General features: G+C 30.4%; 1 protein-coding gene across 1 annotated transcript; it reads left to right on the forward strand.

Moving 5' to 3' along the window:
• The first annotated feature begins 5017 nt into the window (after positions 1–5017).
• Positions 5018–15327, forward strand: LOC139424782 (uncharacterized). The gene is made up of 3 exons (XM_016073463.4): positions 5018–5170; positions 7526–8154; positions 15099–15327. Exons 1-3 carry the CDS (start codon positions 5103–5105, stop codon positions 15287–15289), a joined length of 888 nt encoding a protein of 295 aa, XP_015928949.3. The 5' UTR covers positions 5018–5102; the 3' UTR covers positions 15290–15327.
• The last annotated feature ends 3669 nt before the right edge of the window (positions 15328–18996 follow it).

Here is an 18996-nt window from a genome sequence, read left to right on the forward strand (position 1 = left end):
GCAAATTTAAAAATTTGGTGTAATCAACAACTCCTACTTTATAAGGAGTTCTGTTCCTTTTATCATTATTAAAGCCAAACAGAAATTGATTGTATGATATGCTTGAAAATTAGCTAATTATAATAAGTTTGAAAATTAGCCTCAATTAATTAAATATTTATGCATAATAGAAATGTCAGCATAATGATAGCAAGAGAAAAAATAGTTTAAAATATGTATTGAACAAAATATATATCTGATGATTTCATAAATATTAAGTATTCAAATGAAATTAAATAAATCGAACTTATTCAAATCGCATTGAACCATAGTGACTAATAAATTCTATTATCCATTATAGTACAAATAAATATTTTTTCAACTTAATTACTCGGTACTAGGATGAAGCTGGAACGGAAATATGGTTCGCTTTAACACTATTAAACTTATAGAAAATTTTCTCCTTATCATAGTACTAAGTATTAGTTCAATGTTATCTGCATATTCTTTACATCGTACTATTGATACGATCAATATTGGAGATCAGTTTCAGTTATTACAGCAATAAACTTAGTTAAACTTTACCCTTTAACAAATTGAGCAATTTTCTTCTTTTTACTTTTCCAGTCAAACCATTTTAAAACTTATACTCTTATTCATTGATAAATAATACTGTTAAAAGCTAAGTTAGAACTTTCAGCTTAGCTGCTTTAATTAAACAGTTAACAGATATCTATTATAAAAAAGAAACATTTATTATGTTTCTAAAGAAAAGTTCACTTCGCAAGTGATAGAAAACAAACAGAAGCTCGCCTTATGAAGCAGTAGAGCAAAACAAAAACTGAACTAAATATTTTTAACTAGAATTGGGTATACTATAGCCTACGTCACAGGTTGTGTTATTCCTACTAAATTTAACCCATAAACGGCATTTTCTGCGAGCCTGACTTCAAGCCACAAATAAACAAACGAAGTGTTTGATCGTTTAAATAGCTGCTCGCCAGATTTTATTGCATTATAAAGAAAAGTAATTGATATTCGATTTTTGATTAATAATTGATTTTTGTGGATAGTGGCATTTATGTGGATAGTGGCATAGAATTTAACATTGCGTCATGGTAAATGTTATTCCTACTAAGTGGAAGTAGTTGTGTTTTTTTTTATATTATACCCAATTCTATTAAGGATTAAAAATAATGCAAACGATATGATAATAGATATAAAAAATGCTACATATTGATTTTTCTTAATAATATGCAAACAATAGATTTCTGATTTTACAAACACTTTATTTTGACTTTAAACCGTGACATCATAGCATCGCCTTTTCCAAAATTTCTTTTTGCCTTAGCCACTAAACAGTACCTGTAACTGAAAAAATGCTCATAACATAATTTCAAAAAATAGAAAGTTTTTCGAGATTAATTATTCATCGCTCAAGACTCAAGATTTACGTCCCAAAAAGATTTTGATGTAAAATTCATCTCGCTCTTGTACATACATTGGGAGGGGGAGGGTTGTTTGAGTTGTTTGGACAGCGCTGTTTTCTAATTAGTGATACACAGTCGTGGTGTTTCAGGGTGATAGCGCGTTTACCATCCAATAAGCTGATTTAGGTTCGAATTTTTGCATTGGCTGGTCGATTCCAGCCAATTCCGAATCGCACCGACCACAGTGCAGACATAGAAATATCCTCAGAGGTAGACGGATCAGACATAGAATCCCGTTGCCGTTACACTAAACTTTGATAGATTTTCGTGCTTTTTCTCGTGTTCCATGGTACATTTATATAATTTTCTAATTATATAATTTTGTGGATAATTTTTCTAATTTAAAGTATGAGAACATTTGTATTTATTCAGAGTTTTCAGATTTTTTAAAAATAAAGTCAAGTATTTATGCTGTTTTGGTGGATAAAAAGGTGTTTAAAAACCAATTTAAAAAGTTTATAACTTCTAAAATATTTTTATTTTAAATGTTTTTTAAATAAATGCTATCTATTTCATGATTATGTTGCAAAATAGCAGTTCTTAAAACTCGTCGTCGTTCGAGAGTAAAAGAGCTATTCCTTTTTTTAAACATTCACTTGTAAAAATTAAAAACATGCCTATTTTGATGAATTTCAAAAAAAAAAGAAAAAAAAGAAAAGATAGAAAGAAAATTTGCAGGTATTTATTTTATTATTTATTATATTTCAGCTAAAATTTCCTTTTTTTTTTTAGAGTTTTAGTTTCAAAATATTAGTCAAACCAACTTTTTGCAAATTTTTTATAGATTTATGAAATAACTTTCAATGAGTCTGGTTCAGCGGATAGAGCGGTTACCTTCGGTGAGTCGGATTCAAATCCTTTATCGATAGTTGGTCGATACAAATTCCGCACCCAGCTTGCACCAACCACAGTGCTGTGGTAAAATATCATCAGTGGCAGACGGATTATGGATTAGAGTCCCCTTGTCGTTAGGGTAACCGTGGGAAGTTTTCGTGGCTTCCCTCTCCAAATGCGTGTTAGTTCCATTAAGTCCTCCACGAAGGCAAACTTTCTCCCCATACTCGATCCCTTGTCTTCTGGATTGTATTAAAAATTACAAGGCTACGGAATTGAACTTAAGAAGTGGTAAACCCAAAATTGGGTCAGTTGTTCAACGACTGTTACAAAATAAAATATGTAACTGTTATTCCAGCTGCTGAAGCAGCTAAGTTTGAGGAACTAAAATTGAGAGAGCAAAAAGCAACAAAAACAAAATATTTGTCGAAACTGCATGTAGAGGAATTTGGATCCAATTTAACATCGTCTACAATGACTACATCTACAATGACATCGTCTATAACTCCAACAATATCAACTAAAGCCTATCATTATTCATATTTGGTCGAAATATAAAACCTCACTTTCCTATAAATGTTCTCGTTTAAAAAATAAAAAAAAAGAAGAAAAAAAAAGAAACTTTCATTTTTAGAATGTGGTGCGATCGTGAAAAAGAAAATTTTTTTTAGATGAGAACATGTAATTTTTAAAAGTAAAACACACTTAATTTTTCCATACTATTTTAATGATTTTTATGCTTTCATCTTTTTTTCAAAAATAATTTAGCTGATATATTTTTCTCCAAAATGGTTTAAACTTGTACTTCTGTTTTCAAAATTCCTGTTATTATTTCATATTCTAGACAAAGATGCTTTCCATTTAGCCTCAATATTATTTTATAATATATATATTTAAGTTTTTTAATAAAAAAACCTTTTAAATAATGTCCTACCATGTTGCCTTGACTGCCTGTTGTGCTTGGCGAGTTAACGTTACAGCAATTAGAATTGGTTTCCTAAGGACTCAATTTTCGGATTAGATTTAATTGCATACCTGTAAGCGACATCACGCCTGTGGCGCACCTGGTTGATTTCCGAATCGTAGTAGTAGCGAATGCCATGATATAGCCCGTCGTAACTAGCAGGCATCCAATAGGATGCCTGCAAGTGACATAATGTGGGTATCTTGATCCTGATTGGTTTTTGATACATGGTATTTGTTTACGTTCGCAACTGTTCCTTCCATTCTATTTCAAGTTAATCAAGCCCGTGAAGTATCAATTCGCTTAAATGGCATATTCTATATTCTTTCACAATGATTCTTTCACAAATATTTCAATTCTTTCACTCTATATTTCTTATTTAACATAAAAAAAAACAAGAAAACATGTAGAACATAAACAAGTTAATTATGCGTCGAAGTCGTCAGAAAATAAAACAAAAATATATCACGGTTACAACAAAATATGTAAACAAATAATAAAACTAAGTAAAGTAATATTTCAAGACGTTATATTTCAGCAATTTTGATGTGCTATACAGCACTGCATTAAATTCAATTTCACGTTAAGTAACATTCTAACTTATGTTTATAGAAACTTATCTTAATTTTAACACGCCTATTTAATTATAAATAACCAGCTGGTGCTGACGTCATAGGTCAGATGTATGGGTATTCGTAATCTTATTTTTCTTGAAGTGCATGAAAAACATATGCAATACAAAGTTGCACTGCAGTTTCCCATCGAAATTTTCAACTAAAATTTTATTGATTACCATTCTCAATATTTATGAATTTCCTTTACATTCTCATTTTAACGAAAACCGTAATTCAGATTTATTTCCAACTTTTTCATACACCAAGAACTAATTCAGAACTAGACCACTCAAGCCCTAAAAATTTAACTGTCTCACATAAAACCAAATTTTAAAAATATCATTAATAACACTAAGAAAAAACATCATTTTTCAGATTAAATGTTTTCAAAATAATAGTCTTACTAGTCTTTAGTAAATATGTTCTCAATTGCTAATTTATGAAGTCGGGATTTCGCTAAAAGAAGAGTGAAATTGGGAACCTCTGTTCTAAAAAATGCTTGATATGCTTTATTTTTATCTGCTTAATATGCATTATTGTTATTTTAATATACTATATAATAAGTTATTTTTCATTTTCGCTTTTCTCTCAAATACACAGATGAACCATAGAACTTCCGTTCCCTTTCCAGCTTGTCGTATGATCTAGGAAGATAGCATACGTATGAAACTTAAAAATATCGGTGCGCATATATTGCAAATTAGGATATTGTCAAGCAAAAAAAATCTTAGCTTAACAAAACTTTTATTGAAGAAAAATATATTTTAAAAAAATCGAAAAAATGCAAGAACAGACAGAATTTAAATATATATAGACAGATACGATGCTCAAAACAAGTAAGAGTGTCATTGAAAATAACGCTTAATGTGGGCTTCAGTACTTTAAAATAACTAACTTAAACCGAAAAATATTTATTAAAACTGTAATAATTAAAATGTGGAAATGCAACACCCAAAGCATATTTTTTTAATTAGCCTTACATTGGTGAAATGAGGATATAAAAAAAATATTTCACTCAATTAAAAACTATTTCCGTTCTTAATCGCGTTCTGGAAAGCGTTCTGTACATTTTCATCCAATTAACATTTAATAATGGTAGCAATATCTTAACTGATGTAGTTACATGATTGTTAAAATACTTCCTGTTTTTATTTAAAAAGCCTAATCGGTGGATTTTAGTACTTCCTTTTCTGCAGTTTTCGGTGGTTGCATTTGAAAAAAATGGCACCAATGTTCAGTTTGCGCGCATTTTACTTCTATTTAATATTAATATGCTGCTTTCTAGAAATGTAAGTAACCTTTCTTATCTCTATTGTGTGATTAAAAAAACATAAAAATAAAATTTATGCCAACTTACTAGTTATTTCAAAAAATATCAACACAATTAAATTTAACAACATAAATTGTTTTACATCATTCGACCTAAGTTAACAACATGTTTATTTTTCCTAAATAGTATATGTAAAAATAGCTAAGTTCTTAATCATAGTGTATAGTTAGAGATTCACGATTTACAGTATTTTAAAGTTCGCAGTATTTAATTTGGACCGAAATCGGTTGAATAGTTCTCGAGAGATAAAAATTTAGGAGAGTGACGACAATATAGAGTTGGAATCCACTATCGTGCAAATTTGCCACAACCTTTATGCTGTATGTAGTTGAATTCGCAACGAACTGTCATTATCATACAAATTAAACTATCTTTAACTTGATTACACGATATTATGGATCAATTTCAAAAAATAGATGATTTAATTTAACATAAAATTGACGAAAATATTACATGATATCATGGCTCGAAATTCCAAAATCACGATTTAACGCTAAAACGAGTTTTTAAAAATATTCTGAGAAATCATTGTTCCCGACCTAAATGCATAACCTGCATTAATTTGTTTATTTTATTTAGTTTACTTCTTAATCTTTTTTGTTTTGGCAACACCATTCGATATTGTTTTGTATTTGTTGACGGTTTGTATGATTAAAGTATTGTTCAATGCTAGGCTTAAAGAGTGTTGTACGTATAATTGAGAACATACATGCTTATGCACAATGCAATCATTATTTCCCAAAGATACTTTAAAAATGTTTAGTTTCAGTTTTTTGCACCCTTTACTCAAATTGCGAGTTGTGTTCTGACATCATGTGTATGAAATACAGTTGATTTATTTAAATATTGCGTATAAAAAATCCTACCATAACTACACGAGACATTTTATAGAAAATAGCGTAAAACGATCGATTCATTTTTAGCATGTAAGGAATTGATTTAAGTGATTCTTTCAGCAAACTTTCAACACAAAAAATACTTACTCATCTATCATTTTTATACGATTTTTTCACTTTTACTGAACCTACTCAGTTGAATTTGGAACTCGGTTACAATGGCACCAATTTCGATAAAGAGCCAAAGGACGATATGGTAAAAAAGATTACGCAAAAAACAATTTTATTCCCAAACTCTTTAAAAGGAATATTTGGAGCTGTGGTGGATAAAAATGCATGCGAAAAAGCAGCATGAAAATTCTTAAAAATGGAAAATGGTTAGTTATATGAAATACACAAATTAAATAAAATGAAAAAAAATAAGTAAAAGTTCGAATAAAATTTATTTGAAAAAAAAATAATAATAAATGCAGTTTATTGAAATGGCGTTGATATATTGGTAAACACCAGTATCGATTTTCCCACTGTCCCAAAATTTTTCAATTTGCATTGAGCGTTTTATTATTCCAGTAATCATTCTAACATTTAAAGTTTATTTGGTGCAAAATTCGTTTGTGTCTCTTCGTATTGGTAGAACTAAATGGAGCTAAATTTTTTCACTAAATATTCTTTTCAAATTCTTCTTCAATTTTTTTATTGTTATTATATATTTATTCATTTCCAATTTTAAGGCAGCACAAAAGGGAAAATAAAATAATGCAGAAAAGTAAAGCAAAACAGCAATGGACTACAGTAAAAAGAGATCGAAGTCATTAGCTAAAGATTTTATTCTGCCTCGCCAATATCGGCTAGTGTCTGAATCGTAGCCAACCAGTGCTTCACAGCAAAGCATCTTCTTTCTATTAATGGGTTCCAAAAGATAGCTTAAGGGACAAAAAAAAGACGAAAAACAGATGCCGATTCAGTGAAAATACTCAATGGGGTAAACATTAGCTTTGGCTACTGGCAGCAATCCTCACCGATTCGCTTCTGATACGATTTCACTTTATTTCCAATTTTCCACTTATATTCCACTTTATTTCAATTACTGCCAACTACTGGTTTCAGCCAACAATTTCAGGTGGTGTCATTGCTTCATGGACTGTCCCGAATTTATAGTATTGTTGAATTTAATGAGATTTTTGGGTTTGCTTGTTTGAATAGCTCCGCTCCTTTACTCGAAAGGAAATCCGTCTGTTCATTTCGAAAATCGTCCTTAATTTCTTTAACTAATTTAGTGCCATGTTGACTGCTAAGTCATATTATAGTTGCCTCTGAGAAGTCTCAATTCTATAACCAGTAGTGGTAAAAATATATTTAGGGGTGCATAGGTTACCATACATGAAACAATATTGCTCAACTTGAGGGAATAATTGAAGGGGCATCTCAAAATATAGTCTAACCACAATCTGTCCTTACGTTCTCATGAATTTTTATAGATTCGGAGGAAGATATGGAAGAATAGGCCGTGGAAGAGGTTACAGAGCCTATGGATCAAAGGAACTCCATAACTATAGTAGCAGCTCCGGAACAAGCAGCGGTACTGGTAATTATGGATCGAGCAGTACCAGTCATGGAACTGAAAATAAAGCTTCCAGCCACTCTTCTACCACTGATAACAACGGCTATACAAACCGTATAGGGCACAATTTTGCTGGTAATGGCAATAGAGAAAAATTTAATGATCGACTGCCCAGTAGCAGTGACCTTGACAACAATAATAAGGATAAACACAACAATCGTCCACAAATAGACTGGGATAAACTTCAGAAGAAACAGCGAGAGATACATGAATCGTTTGAGAGGATAAATAACTGGAAGCTTGGGAGCTTTGATTCACACAAATATGGAAGTTCTGACGAGAACCCATATGGAAATACTTATAAGAACCCATACGAAACTATCCTCAAGGATGCTAAAGAGCAACAGCGTATGTTCAGTGAAGGTATTTATACCCACAAAGCAGACACTCATACCTCTGCTGTAATTCCTTCAGGGTCCCTATCTACAATCAGAAATCAAGAACTCAAAGGGGGAAAAGTTAGAAATTCTAGAAGAAGCTCAGTAGGTAATGTATTAAATTTTATTCTTATATTGGAAAATGCGACTTTTACAAAGATGTTTATGCAGGTTATGCAACTTGGAGGTGTGATTGAGTGAAGTAAATCTTATGTTTTTTGTATAGAAATAAAGTGTCTTGTTAAGACACGAGCGAAAAAACTGTTACGAGAGAAAAAATGCGTTTATTTACAAGATCAACGCAAGATCCTTCTTTTCAGGAATACAGTTTTTATAATAAATGTTCACAATTGTGACCACCAACAGTAACGCATACTTAGTAACGCCGTGAAAGAAATTGGTGAACACTTTAAAAAAAGGCATATTCGTGCGACGAGATCTATGAGTGAGTCAACGGAAGTCTCGTAAATGACACTCTATAAATGCCCTAAATAAAAAGAAACCCAAGCTGGATAAATCTGGCAACGGGGGGAACATTGGAATGGTCCATCACGTCAATCCATCACGGTCCAAAATTAACATCCGATTAATTCTTGATCAACAGGTCGTAATGGGCTGATAAATGATTGTGCTGGAACATAAAATCACGAACGAATTTTTAATACTTATTTTGAATATGGCATTACTGCAAAGATGCAATTTGCGCTTATTTTATAAATAAATTCTACCCCCCTTCTGTGTCATTTTTGAAATTGCGCGATAACACGTTACTCTAGACTCTACAGTCTATACAAATGCTCACCAGCAGCAGGCTTCTATTGTGAAAACTTGCTCGAAGGCTCGTGCCCAGTTGGCGTAAATACCACAAACTTTGAAGTTTTGATAGAGACAATTAAGCAGTCCGCTGTTGAACTCCAAGTCGAAACGAGTAGAGGAATCGAAACTAAATACCGATGAACTTATCAATCATGATTTTCTTTTTATAACCGTCGTTGAACAGCCGACCCAATTTTATAGGTTTACTACTCCTAATGTTCAATTCCGTAGCCTTGTAATTTTGAACGCAATCCAGAAGGCAAGGGAACTCCAGGATCGAGTATTAGGAGAAATTTGCCTTCGTATAGGACTTTTTGATGGAGTTAACCCGTCATTGTGTTACATGGAGAGGAAGACCACGAGAACCTCCCACGGTTAGCCTGATGGCAAGGGAACTCTAACCCATGATCCGTCTACCACTAAGGATATTTTACGTCAGCACTGTGGTCGGTGCAAACCGGCTGCGGAATCCATATTGACTGGGATTCGAACCCGGTTCTCCTCATTGGAAGGCGAACACTCTATCCCCTCAGCTCTATCAACCATGATTGGGGGATTTTCCTCCAGTGGATTGCCAGCCAGCGCAATGTGTTTAGAAACTAGAGGGGGAACCAGCTGGCCAAACAATACTTCCGGTCATGTTCAGAGCCTCCATTTGTCCTTCCTTATAATCAAATTTCTTCAATCATTGTTAGGGTTAAAAAAAACTGCTGGTTCTGTTGTTCAGCCTTATTCTTGATCTCATCCCCATAGACCTCACCCGACAGATTTTTTTCTGTTAATTTCAGAATTTATAATGGACATATGACTAACCCGATAATAAATTTCACCGTATGGGCATTTCTGACACTCCTGATTGCCCTCTATGTTCCTTAGGAGAGACTATGAGATTTAATTTCGTAACAGTTTGGCCATGCCAATGATGGTTAATTAATTAAGGTAATATATACATATTGAAATAAAAGAAATAGGCTATGTACTAGAAAGAAAAAGAAATGGAGTAAAGGTATTTATTTGTCTAGAAGAACCGTAAGAAGTCGTCTAACTATTATTGATGACAATTATGCTTAATTAATGTTGATAATATGCATTAATTGAAATTAAAAGAAAGTAACTTCTGTACTAAAAAGCAAAAATAAGGAGAAAAGCACTTTGGGTAACCGTAAAAAATCTGCATATTATTATTGACACTAATGCTCGATTAATGGTGATAATGTGTATTAATTGAAATAATTTAAAATAAGCCCTGTGCTAAAAATCCAAGCCCATGGAAGAAAGATTAATGGGAAATTCGCTTAAGAAAACATTAAAATATCGCCATTCACAGATGACGCTTAACTCGTATGTATCCCTGACGGTAATATGTATTACTGGTATAATGGTAATTGGCGATTTAGTTTTGATAAGAATTCTACAACGAGTTTTCGGTAGTTTCTGAATATATTTTTTTCCAGTGGTAGCTAAGATAAGATAGTGTGTTAATATTTTAATGAATTAGAATTTTAAAAAAAAATTTCCATCACTACTTTTAATTGTTTTAAAAGTAATTTAAAGATCAGATAGAGAAATGGCCATGCTCCAAAATCCTTATAAAGTTCTGTTTTTTTTTTCTTCTTTCTTTCTAAATAATGCGGTTTTAGTTGGCGGCCACTGAAAAATACGTATAAACTCAAATGTTGAAGGGTTATGTAATAAGTACCAAATATACTTATATCGGTATAAAATATATTGATATATTTGGTGATTATTTATTTGGTGGTTAAACGTTATTTGGTGGTTATTGATATATTTGGTGGTTAAACGTTAGTCATTGTCTTAAATTTAACTATAGACAATTCAGTTTTTCACATATTTTAAGAATAACATCAGTGAATCTATTTATGTGTCTGAAAGAAGCGTAAGACATCGTCATATTATCAATGACGACAATAATGTTTAATTAAGTTGGTAATTTGTTAATTAATATATGAAACTGATCAAAATTATAGCAAAAATATTGAAGAAAAGAAACTTATTCATTTTGAATCGACATCTTATTACTGACACTAATGCTTTATTAATATTGGTTATATGAATTAATTGAAATAAAATAATATAAGCTATGCGCTAGAAAGCAAAGTTAAAGGAGAAAGGGTTAATAAAAAATTTGTTTAGGAAAATCAAAAAAAATCACCATGCACAGATGACGCTTAACTTATACGTATCCCTGACGGTAATATGTACTACTGGTATTATACTAATTGGTGCGTGCAGTTTTGATAAGAATTCTACAGCGGGTTTTCCGTGATTTCAGAAAATATTTTTTTTTGTGGTAGCAAAGATAATTTATTAGCATTTTAATGAATGAGAACAAAGGAACTTTGCTCTTCCAAAACGAAATATTTTAATAGTAAATTAAAGGTTAGATAGAGAAATAGCCTTTCTCCAAAATCCTTATCAATCTCCAATAAGAATTCAATTTTTTTTTCTCCAAATTTCGTCTTAAGTTGACTGTCACTGACAAATATATTTTTCACAAAATTTAAATGTTGAAGGGTTATGTAATAAGTACCAAATATGCTAATATAGATATAAAACATTATAATGATATATTTTCTTATGATTAAAACAGAACCAATACTAAGCCGTTTAAATACGGATGCCTTAGAACGGCCCCTCTAAAAGGATATGTACAGTCGGCAAAAAAAAAAAGATATCACCCTGAATAATTTTCGTTCTAATGATCGGATTTTCACGAATTAAGTGTTAATCTTAATGGTTCCTGGGGGTGACCTCAAATATGCTAATTAATTAGTGCTAACTATTAATTAAGTTACGAAATCAGACACAAAAACGTACTTTCTCTGAATAAACATATATTTTTTCTTACATATTTGGATTCTTAACCTTCAAAATATAGGGGGTAGCCGCAATCTGGGAAATATGGTCCCCATAGTTTGGTCAGGAGAGCGATTCAAAGTTCGTACCCCTTAATGTTAATTTCACTTTTTACGTTTTTAGTCATATTTTAAAAACTAATAAAGCAATTCGAAGAAAATTTCACCCAGTCATAAAACTCATTCACCCAAAGATAATTTCACGAAAAAAATAATTTTTAATAATTGTTAATTATTTTTTATTATTTAATTAAATTAAGGATGAAAAATGTTTGAATTATAAGGTATGAATTTTTTTATACCATATTAATCTACATATTTTTCAATTGAAAAATCTAAAGTTTCAACTGTTTTTATTTATTAGAAGCTGAGAAAAATTAAAATTAATTATTTTTAAAAAAATAATTTGGCGACAATGAAGAAATGATTAAATGGAGCGATTAATATTAAAATGTGATAAACTTGCGAGGAACTTGACTTCGCGCGCTTAGCATAAAATTTCATTCATATTTTTTTCGCTAATAATCGTTTGCTTATCTTTTCATTTTTATTTTTTTAAGCTATAAAATACGATGTTTCTTCTTTAGTCGTCTAAAATTCTATTTGCAATTTAGTAAAGAAATTTGAATAAAACATTTTATTGAATAAAATACATTTTATTCAGAGAATGTGGAGTTTTATAAAAGCATGCTTCTGATAGAATATGATTATACAACAGATTGTGCTTCTTTAATGTGATTTTTTTTTTATTTTTTTTTTCTCAATAACTGATAAAATTTCAATAATATACATACGAATGAATAAATTTGGAATAAAATATTCATCAATTTCTTGAATATATATTTTATAAATATTAATAAAAATACGCAGTCAACATTTTTAAGCATCTCTCACAACATCGCAAATTTCTCAAAATCTTATAGGGTAAACTAACCAGTGAAGGAATACTTAAGCTTAGCTTGTCTTTAAAAAAAATCATAAAAATTTCAAAATTTGTAATTTTAGCTATTTGTTATTAAATGCATGTCGACATATTTGTTATTAAATGCAAATTATGTAAAAAAAAATTTAGATAACTTACATAATATTGTTTTAAGCTTTTGGTGGTTTAAATAATAAGTAGTAAGATAACCAAGTGAAGGAACAGTTCTTAAATTGAATAAACACTAAATTTTCCAGTGAATGAACACTTAATTTTGAGAATGTTTGATGCTCGTTAGGAATCCTTAGGCCACACAGATATCTGTCGCCCTGTAGATGCCTGAATTGACTGATGTTAACACAGGCGGGCATTAGGAAAAAAAAAATCTTTTAAGTTTTCGTGCCCCCATTTCAGTATCTTAAGGGCCTTACGAGCTCTGTTTAAAAAGAGAGTATCATATCAGATATATATATATATATATATATATATATATATATATATATATATATATATATATATATATATATATATATATATATATATATATATATATATATATATATATATATATAACAAAAATAATCATAGTAGCAGTATTTGGTGGTAAATGTAGCTTATCGTAATTGAAGAATATGCTGTGCGACATTTTATGGTGAATTTGCGAACGTAAGTTTCAGAATGTATCGAAACATGTGGATGCTATTTGCTAATCATCTTTATCCAAAGAAAACCATGTAACGTAAATATCTAGCAAAATGAAGCAATTTTTTAAACAATGAATCATACAATATGCAACATATTATTTCTATATCTTATTCTTAAACATAACATATTTCAATGTTTTTAAAATGCCACTAAACATTCAGCAATTCATTGAGTTATAGAAAAAAGAAATCGTAAATTACAGAAAACCTTGTGAATGTGCATTAGAATTACTATACAATCTACATTTTATTTTTCATGCACTTTTTTTTCCTTCAAACTTTCATGCCTAGAAGACTCGATTAAAGCTGTAAAAATCATTATCCCTAAAATTTTGTATATAGCTATTATAAGTTATGTTAATTTGATTTTAGTATGAAATCCTCGAATAAACATAGCAAAAATAGCATAATCTAAATAATATCAGATAAAAAGTTCATGTATTTAAATTCTGAAAACTTATAAATCGATTCAAATTTTCTTTTCAAAAGAGATTAAAATAATTTTTTATTTTATTTATTTATTTATTTATTTTGCTTTTTGGACATAAATGAACTTAAAAATTGTCTATTGCCTAGAAACTTCAAGGTGTTTTCTATTAACTATTAATTAAACCTCTCAGAGCAATCACAAAACATTATTTCAATTTTTTTACAGTCAGAAATTGGTTGCCTAGCAACCTAGTAAAATTAAGCGTTTCTCTTTTGAATCAGTCAAGGGTTATCTTAAAATATTTATTTGCGCAGGCGACTTTTTTTGGCGGTTTTCTGGACTATCGCCAAATATATAAACCTTTATTGCAACCCAATTTACGACCCAATTGTTTTAAAATTTTGTCTACCCCCCCCCCCTAATTCAAGTGTCTAGATTCCAAATATGTAAAAAAAAATATATGTTTATTCAGAGAAAGTACGTTTTTGTGCCTGATTTCGTAACTTAATTAATAGTTAGCACTAATTAATTAGCATATTTGAGGTCACCCCCAGGAACCATTAAGATTGACACTTAGTTTGTGAAAATCGGATCATTAGAACGAAAGTTATTCAGGGTGATATCTTTTTTTTTTTTGCGGACTGTACCGGAGAAAATTATTTGATAATGATAAATCTTGACTATTATGGTTTAGCCGTTTGTAATAGCATCATGCCAAAAGATGCTAAATACATTTTCTCTTCATTCTAATGGGATGAACTACAATAACTGGATTATTAAAAATTATTACCTTTACACACACATGCGTTCTCAATTTTAATTGGCTGTTTTGTGCGTTACTAACCGCAAGTGTTCTGTGATTGGCTATTTATCATTTCACTCTCTTCTTCTTATATATATATATATATATATATATATTATATGGAAAGTGGGGTAGATCTGGGCTTTTAGTAGACAATTTAGTTTACTTTTGTATTGGTCAAACTTGAAGTTATACTTAACTACTATAGCAGTTATAAAAATAATTTTTAGTTCAGCTTATTATGCGTTTTCAAAATATTCATACCCTGATAAAAAATAAGGATTTAGCTAGTTTCTAGGTTCAAAAAATTAGCTCCAATAGAATAGTTGTTACACCTGTAGTACTTGGCGCAGGCTAAAGGATAAATTAACCTATAGCTATAAAGATTTATATACCATGTGGAAAATGATATGACTATTTTCTTAATCGAATTAATGATAAAAATTTGCCTGAAATATCTTGTTTTTAAGAAATACTATTTCTAATAATTGTGTGCTTTACAGGTAGCTCCAAATGTGGCGTGAGAAAGCTGACAAATGATCCAAACATCAGCTGGGTGTGCACCAGAATAAACAAGCAAAAGGAATGCACCTTAAAGTGTATTGAACCAAAGAAATTCTCAGGCATTGCTGCCGACAAATACACATGCAGACGTGGAATATGGACTCCGAATCATGTTCCACTTTGTATTTAGCACACAAGAGTGCAAATAAATTACTTACTTTTCTTTAATTTATACATATTTTATTATCGAATCTTAAAATTAGGTCGAATTTTAATTATTTGGTTAACTTTGATTGTGATTCTAGCTTATTGAATTCGGAATATTGTTGATCTAAAAATATCATTCAGGGTAAATTAAGTTTCCACAGAATTCGGCTACAAATGGGCATTGCATCCTGAAAAAGAAAACTATAAAACAATTTTTTAAACATAACCACCACTAGCACCAACAATAAGGCGGAGTCTCAGAACAAAATTAAAAAACACTGATGAATTTTTTCAAAAAGAAAACTATGTAAAAATTACAAGAGTGAGAAACAAAAATGAAGCATTTTTTGTTCCAAGGTAGGGATATAAATGCAAATAAAAAAAAAATTCATCTCAATTATATAACAAAAACAAATAAGAGTATTTTCTTATAATGGGGTATTTTATTTTATTTATTTTTAAAACGTTTGCTTTCCAATAATATAAAGAAACATTTAAATTTACAAGAATAACTTAAAATTTAAATAAGCAAATTTAAAAATTTAGCGTAAGAGGGCCCTATTGATTACTCGACATAGTTTCAAGAACAAACACTTAGGCTGGAAATAGGTCATCGATCACCTCATACATTTAACGATTTTGAAATTTTTTTTAACTGTTTTATGACAAATTAAGCATTTTCCAAAATATATTGAAACTTTTGCCCCTCTCCCGAAGACATTTTCTGAACAGTAGTATTGACATAATTCTAGTTTAGAAATGCGAGCAAACTTTTGTTTCGGAATTATGCATCGAGCAAAATATCTATGGAGTCATCGATTTTTAAGACAAGTTTCGTATCAACTATCACAAATAAAATGCTCAATTTCATTAAGTATCAGTTATTATAATTATTTTTTTATACAGCTGAATACAGGTGCTGAATACAGCTACGACGGACAGTCGTAGCTGTATTCAGTACCTGAGAAATTGGGAGAGAGTAACGGACCGGGCTGGGGTCTCTATACTTCATTTATAAAATGCACTCTCAGCCTCCCATGACATCCATATTCAGTGGATACCCTCACACGTGGGTCTTTTTGGCAACGAACGTGCTGATCAGTTGCCAAAGAAGTTACTTCCCTCCCAGCCTCTCCAAACACGGCTCTCACTTACTCTGAATTATTTTCCATCCGCAAATCTAAAGTTAATAAAGCTTGGATTGTTCCACCGTATCACAATTGGTATCCCCGTAAGTGTCCTGGAGGAGCCCTTGATCTTCAGGGTACACGCGCCGACCAAACCGCTACCTGTAGAATTGACCGCGCATACTAAGAGCCTCACTTTCAGTGGACAAATTAAACTTTTTCCATTTCGTAAAAAATGCAACTCCAGCGAGGCTAGTCCTCACCATCTACTACTTGATTGCCTGGATTTCACCATGGAAGAGGTTCTTGAGAGACCTCTCCTTTTCCTCGATTTTTTGACAACTCACGGCCTCATGGATTTGATATAGCTCCGCTATCCCAGCTGGGATTGGAAACAACAATAAAAAATTTTTGCACAATCTTCCCACGTAGTAAATTTTAAAATACTATCAAAATAAACTGAAACGCACCAGATGCCAGATATGATGACATGTTTCTGAGAACCAGATTGGGGAAGCTCACAAATCGTGGTATGAAGACCCTGTTTCATCCTCTTCTAAATCAAAATTCTTGTTGATAGTTCCATCAAAGGAATCTGATGATTCATTTTGATCTTAGTATAATTGTTTGATCTTATCTTAATACTTTTTGACCCATCAGCATTATGGATGAACTTCTATCATGCTTCAATGGTTTTTAATAGTTGAACAAAGTTCCATCATTTCGAGATGAAAATTTGCTTGGAGGTAGATTATCAAGCAACAACAACAATCACTTTATCATCAATTATGTTTCTTTTTTTAAATAATTAAGAGTCAACTAGCATTATAAATGCTGAACCAACAACAACCACCAATTCCAAATGGACAGCGTAATTTTTCTATTATGATGGTTGAACAGTGAATTTTGTTTGTTATTGCTGAATCAAAAGCAATCATAATTTCTTACTGGTTAGTATTACTTTCCTGTAATGATGGTTAAATTTATGCTATTTATAGATGGATCAACTATAACTCTCACTTTAGGGTAAATTCTCTTACTTTTAATATTATTGTAACCAAGCAGAAATTGATTGTTTAATTAACTAATTATAATAAGATAAAAATTAGCCTCAATAAGTGGAATATTTATGTATAATGAAAAAGTCAGTATAATGATTGCAAGATAAAAAATAGTTTAAAATATGAAAGAAACAAAATATATTACTAATAAACTCTTAAATACTAAGTATTCTAATGGAACTAATTAAACCAAACTTATTCAAATCGCATTGAACCATAGTGACTTATAAATTGTATTATCATTTTTTCAACTTAATTACTCGGTACTAGGATAAAGCTGGAACGGAAATATGGTTAGTTTTAACCCTATTAAACTTGTAGAAAATTTCCTCATCATAGTACAAAGTGTTAGTTCAATGTTACCTGAATATTCTTTACATCGTACTATTGATATTATCAATATTAGAGATCAGTTTCAGTTGTTACAGCAATAAACTTAGTTAAACATCACCCTTTAACAAATTGAGCAATTTTCTTCTCTTTATTTTTCCAGTCAAACCGTTTTAAAACTTATACTCATATTCATTGATAAATAATACTGTTAAAAGCTAAGTTAGAACTTTTAGTTTAGCTGCTTTAACTAAACAGTTAACAGATATCTATTATAAAAAAGAAACATTTATTATGTTTCTGAAGAAAAGTTCACTTTGCTGGTGATAGAAAACAAACAGAAGCTCACCTTATGAAGCAGTAGAACAAAACAAAAACTGAACTAAATATTTTTAACTGGAATTCTATTAAAGATTAAAATTAATGCAAACGATATGATAATAGATATAAAAAATGCTAAATATTAATTATTCTTAATAATAAGCAAACGATAGATTTCTGATTTTACAAATACTTTATTTTGACTTCAAACCGTGACGTCATAGCATTGCCTTTTCCAAAACTTTTTTTTTGCCTTAGCCACTAAAGAGTTCCTAGGAACTGAAAAAATGCTAAATATATCATAAAATTACTTTAAAAAAAATCAAAATAAAAAATAATATTTTTAAAAACCACGTTTTTGTAGTGGAGAATAATAATTAAAAAAATTTGAAAAACGGAAAACGTGGGGCGCATGAAATACATAACAGTAATGTTATATTAGTGTGTGTTTGTGTGCTCTTGAGAATATGTGTATGTATATCTGCAATTGTATCTGAATGTGGATGTGGAATATGTTTGTGTACATGAATATGTATGTGGATGTATATGTGGCTGTGCATGTGTATGAGTAAGAAAATGAGTATATGTATATGTATATATACTGTTATGTATTTCATGCGGCCCACGCTTTTCGTTTTTCAATTTTTTTTAATTATTATTCTCCAGTACAAAAACGTGGTTTTTAAAAATATTATTTGTTATTTTGATTTTTTTGATTTTGAATTTTCTTATTTTAAATTATAATTTTTTTTTAATATTTTTTAAAAATTATTACTTTTCAATTATTATTCTTCACTACAAAAAACGTGGTTTTTAAAAATATAAATTTTTATTTAGATTATTTTTCTTAG

This window comes from Parasteatoda tepidariorum, chromosome 6 (assembly GCF_982258835.1).
Source record: "Parasteatoda tepidariorum strain Cologne lab strain chromosome 6, Ptep-v5.0, whole genome shotgun sequence".
Classification (NCBI taxonomy): domain Eukaryota; kingdom Metazoa; phylum Arthropoda; class Arachnida; order Araneae; family Theridiidae; genus Parasteatoda; species Parasteatoda tepidariorum.

What these genes read in the sequence shown, in the direction of transcription:
- LOC139424782 (XM_016073463.4), top strand. Translation starts at nt 5,103, where the DNA reads ATGGCACCAATGTTCAGTTTGCGCGCATTTTACTTCTATTTAATATTA. An exon ending in ATATGCTGCTTTCTAGAAAT is followed by an intron (nt 5,171 to 7,525) that starts GTAAGTAACCTT and finishes GAATTTTTATAG; the next exon opens with ATTCGGAGGAAGATATGGAA. An exon ending in TTCTAGAAGAAGCTCAGTAG is followed by an intron (nt 8,155 to 15,098) that starts GTAATGTATTAA and finishes TGTGCTTTACAG; the next exon opens with GTAGCTCCAAATGTGGCGTG.